Genomic DNA, 5,122 nt, shown 5'->3' on the forward strand with positions numbered 1-5,122 from the left:
CAAGATTTGGCACAGATTACCTGTACGAACTGTAAGCTGTGTGACCCACAACACAAAGTATCCCATTAATAAAACATTTGCTAATGTGCTCTGAGAAGGATCAATAAACCTCCTTGGGTCCTAGTCTTCACTCCTTTCCCCCAGCTGCTGTTCCCAGTTGTGCTGCACTAGCTCCTAAGAGTCCTAAGCTACACGGCAGGACTTGACTGTGCTAAGTGCTGTGCAAACACAGCAGCACAAAATGGATTCTCCTCTGAAAAGATGAGCTCGCTCCCCAGCCTGGCTGCCACTGCAGTAAGTTCAAGGAATAACTCTAGCTTTATTGTAGTGCAAGTTAACAGAATTAGATCCTCCGAGCTTAAATTTGCGTGGGAGAAAACAGAAGTATTTGTTAGATTGTGATTTCTCATCACAGGACACAGGGAGGGTATTTTCATCAAGCCACCTCCTGCACTTCAGGAAATAATCTGGACTTTTACTCCTGACTGTACTTCAGCAAACCAGCTGCTCCAAAAATCAATAAGTTTTGCAGTGAAATAGGATATTGTCTGCATTGTAGTCCATAGAAAGTTAATCAGTAGGTACAGTGCAAAGCAAATAAGGAACTGGGGAGCGGCAGAGAGGATCTTTACTCCTGGCGGGAGATGCCAAGAAGCTGTGTGGATGGGCAGCCCACACAGGAAGGAGGAGGATGGGATGGAAGAAGGTGCCCTGCTTGTGATGGAGCAAAGAGGGATGAGTTGGCTTTGACTGGACTTTTGTATACCAAGAGATAGCAACCTTTCAGTAATTCATATAATTTCACAGGTTTCTGTGTCATTTCTGGTGTTGGTTATTTCTCATAACTACATTAGACACAGGCAAAACATGAAATTCGGAGTTCAGATACAAGCTCTGAAGGCAGAATGTTGTGATTTGAATCACTATCTCTTACAAGTATGTCGCTGATGTATTTTAAACTGAAGCATATGCAAATCTTTTAACAGTGCAGTTGACCCATTCACAGCCAAAGTTATAAGAGAGTTAATATGTAATAAATCTGTGAAACAAGGCATATTTTCAAAGCAGGCGTTGTCTTGCTGAACACTGCTCTCTGATTCCTTGTGGAAACCTACCATTTTCTATAGCTCATTTTACACACCATGCACAAGTTTGGTATATGATTATTAACAAAACCCAGCAATCTGTCCAAAACCTAACAGACGGTGAATTATATTTCAAATTCCCTTTCATAGTCTGCCATTTTTTGGTTGATATTATCCGTCCTCATGATACACTGGATCTTAATCTGCCCTGATCTTGCAAACATTTATGTGCCAATAAGTACCTCAAGGTTAACTTGTCATGCTGAAATACATAGGGACTCACAGAATAGTAGCTTTCAGTCAATTCACAGAGTGATCCCAACGTTAATGCAAAACATAGATATTAATATAGTTACTTTTACAGGTGCTACTGATGGATTTTCACTGTAGAAAAGAGATCAACTCCTACCAACTAAGCAGTTATGGATAATACATTTGACCTGCTAATATACTTTTGTGCCATTGTTTAAAAACAGAAGCAAATTCTTCATTCCTCTCAAAGGGACACATATGCAGGATCTTCTAGCAAACATAGAGCCGAGCACTGCGCAGAAAAATCACAGGAGGTCGGTCTTAGCTCTTATAATGACCCTTGATATTATTTCTGCATCCACCACAAGTGCTAGTGAATAAATCTTCCTTAATGCCATTCTTCCCTCTTTAGACAAGTGATGTTTCTGTCCAGTTGAAGGAGAATTATGGAAGAAAAATATATAAGGTATTTCTGCACTCATCCCAGAATGTGACAACAACCTGAGTTGTAGGCGACTCCATGGTTGTATCACAAAACTTCCATTTGAGAGCAATCCCTTTTTTTTTTCCCCTATCTAAAATGGGACTGCAGGCATTTGGTTATCTCACAGGATGAGTTGAAATAGGTGCACCATAATGTTTGCCAAGCTCTTTGAGAATATAATGGTTACTTTGCATCTTATTTCCTTTTTAAAAAGAGTAAAACCAGGAGGTGTTGCATGGCCATTCACACCAGATAAGGTATTGAATAGATGTGTCTAGTATAACAGCCATGAAAACGATTTCTTGTGTTTTTAATGAATCCTTAATCTTAAAGTGAAAAACTTTTAAAGTGCAGAAGTCTGCGCCTAGGACAATGCTATTGTGCTCATGTTTGTAGACTTGAAGAGGAAACCACCTTGATTACCCTGGAGATCTGGGTGGTACCCTTTCTCAATGTTCATAGAAAACTTTTGGGTTCTGTATAAACAATCAAAACTTAAGAGAAATCCAAGGGCAGAAATTGAATTCTCAAGAGTTTTTATGCCCGGTTGCTTGCTCACTTGTTTTTGTTTTTTTTTTATTGGGTTGTGGGTTTTTTTCGTTCATAGGCTTTTATTTGGGGACCTATATTTCTAGCACATTGTGCTGCCCTTAAAGAACACACTTCAGAGCTGCTGGAAATGTCTAAGGGACAACAGCCTGGTTGCTACTCAGGGAACCATTTAAAGCATGGAGAGGGCTGGAAGGGCCCTTGACAGATGTCTTGCCCAGCCTTCACCGTGAGCAAATGTGCTGCAGTGCTGACGTGGGCACTGGGTTGTAAAGACACCTGGGTCCCTGTACCCTGTCTCGGTTGCCTGCCACTAGCAGAGATGGGGCTCCTGCAGCCTCTGACTATTAGCAGTGGAAACCTGCCCCACTCATGCAATATGCCCCCTGCAGGGTTTGCTCCTGTTGCATCTCCCTGTCTTACACATCCTTATCTGTGCTAATAGCTACCAGCTCTGCAGACTGCGTGTTAGAAACATATTAACAGGGCACTAAAGAAAGAAGGGTCAAATAAAAAGCTTTTCCTCCAATTTATACAGGAAGCATGTCCAAATTATTACCATTTGTATCTTTTTGCAAAGCATTTATTATTCCAAGGTGACCAGAGAGTCACAGCCTGGTGATATACAACAGACCATTTATGTCACCAGCAGAACTGTTAGGTTTTCTTACCAAAAATGGAGAACTCAAAAGCTTTGTGCTAACTAAACCACTACCCTCACTTTGGAGTAAGCTGCTTCGCATCCAAGCGCTAGTGAGAAAAATGAAGAACACGAAGGCATACAAGCACAGCACATCATCAGTGCTGGCAGGTAGCACATGAGGTCTGGGATCCATGATCATTACCAGATTCGGGCACATCTAGCTCAGCAAAATTTGATCCAGATCAGGTCTTGGCACACAACTGCATTTCTTTCTATTGTGACTGTAAATACACTTCACAGGATTTTCTACTGACTTTGTGTTTTCACTCTGAGGACAGGCAACTTCTAATCCAATAGAAAGATTGCAGGTACCTTGTTAACTCATCACCATTTTTCTTGAACAAGCAGAGTGAGTTGATACCAGATCGGTGCTTTGCAACAGGCAGCCACGGCAGACTCAGCTGGTGGCAGGAGCTGTAAACTGGATTTACCGTGTCCTTGGACTGCTGCCATAAACATAACCTTACACTCTGTCATGACTGCCTAGGCTTCCCCACCTCTTTTGCTCCAGATTTTAAACAGGAGACATTTGTGACACAAATACAGAAAAACTTTACTGTTTTTTTCTGGATACTGCTCCAATAACCTTGACCTCATCCAGGTAACCCTCTTCATGAATAAAAACCTGCTGTTCTGGTGGGATGTATGCCTGGAGCTTGCCTGCCCAGCCATAATGATCCATGATTGTATCTTGAAACACTTCTACCAGATGCCTGCAGGGTGTGCCTGCCTTAACTGAAAATTTTTCGTCTTCTCATTGATTAGCTATCACAAGGAGGGAACAGCATAATCAATGAATCACTCTGTTGTTCTCAGTGTATGCGGCCCCCATAGAAATCTTATTATAGTCAGGTTTATTATTTTATCTTCTGCTTTAATTGTCTCTCTGAAGGAATGCTACTTCCTAGTTAAGAGCAAGTATTTTCCTATTTTATTTCCCCACACAGGATTATTGTCACAAGAGTGACTGTCACTAGGCAGATACATCACTATTAGTAATACACACTTATAATAATCCTCAAACCCCACATTTGTGATGGGACCCTGTTGTTCAAGATCCTGGAACCTCACAGAAATTAATCCATTTGTGTTCCAGAGCACTCCCACAGTCATGCACGTTCTTCAAATTTTTTCTCAATACTGACATACTTTGCCAATTTCTGGTCCAGAAATTTGGTTATTTGAAAAGAAACCCTCTCTATAATGATATCATTTAAATCAGCATATCCATCAAAATATGTATTTGGATGTACTTCAGGCCTGTACAATCTGAGCGACAGATAAACACATTTTAAATCCTGGTATTTTTAACTGAAAGAAAAAACTGCCCTTGATGCTTCTAATTACTTAGCATATACCTCACTTGATACAACAGCCAAAGACATAGGATGAAGCCATCATATTTTGACATAACTCCTTGTGTTGCAAATGCGTCCTGGTGACGAAGGATAAAGATCCCGGTTGCATACACATTTTACAGGAACACACCAAACCCTTTGATTGCATTTTGCATCCTGTCTACACGACATTACTCAGAACCAGTAAGGGAAACATTTTGGAAGCGAGGGGCAAGGTGGCAAGGAGGCAACTGCTCACTGGAGCTGTGAGTGCATGGGGGCTGAGGCTGCCATTCCCACTTCATCTCGAGGCTGCAGCCCGGAGGGCACCGAGACACCTCCCCAGCCCAGAGCGTCCCTGGCAGCAGGGCACCAAGCAAGCTTCACGGATACCTTGTAATTTCTGGCTGTACTCTGTCCGGTCGGACTGACTCCTCCTCAAGGTGCCGTGGTCCCCAGCGGCAGCTGTGCTCTCCACCACGGGCTCCGTCCTCCTCCTCTCTCCCATGTACAGCTTGTTCCTCAGCAGGGCCAAATTCTTCCTCCTGCCCCCCGCACCTTCCTTCCCTGGACAGTCAACGCTCGTCATGGCCAGCCTGGCTTGGTGGGCGCGGGGGGCAACGGGTTGATTGTCGGGGTGGCGGCCTCGCTGCCCGGGTGAAGGCCGGTTGCTTTTGGCTCGGTGCTGGAGCAGGGCTCCGCAGGGCCGCGG

At 43.3% G+C, this 5,122-nt stretch overlaps 1 protein-coding gene across 1 annotated transcript in view; it reads right to left on the reverse strand.

Moving 5' to 3' along the window:
- ARHGEF38 (Rho guanine nucleotide exchange factor (GEF) 38) overlaps positions 1-4,999 on the reverse strand; it is a gene marked incomplete at its 3' end in the record, with an annotated part of 31,299 nt that extends 26,300 nt beyond the window's left edge. The window contains exon 1 of the mRNA XM_008938344.1: positions 4,804-4,999. Within this exon, the coding sequence (XP_008936592.1) occupies positions 4,804-4,999 (196 nt within the window). The remainder of the gene's footprint in view (positions 1-4,803) is intronic.
- Between the last annotated feature and the right edge of the window lie 123 nt (positions 5,000-5,122).

Source organism: Merops nubicus, unplaced genomic scaffold, assembly GCF_000691845.1.
Source record: "Merops nubicus isolate BGI_N331 unplaced genomic scaffold, ASM69184v1 scaffold14774, whole genome shotgun sequence".
Classification (NCBI taxonomy): domain Eukaryota; kingdom Metazoa; phylum Chordata; class Aves; order Coraciiformes; family Meropidae; genus Merops; species Merops nubicus.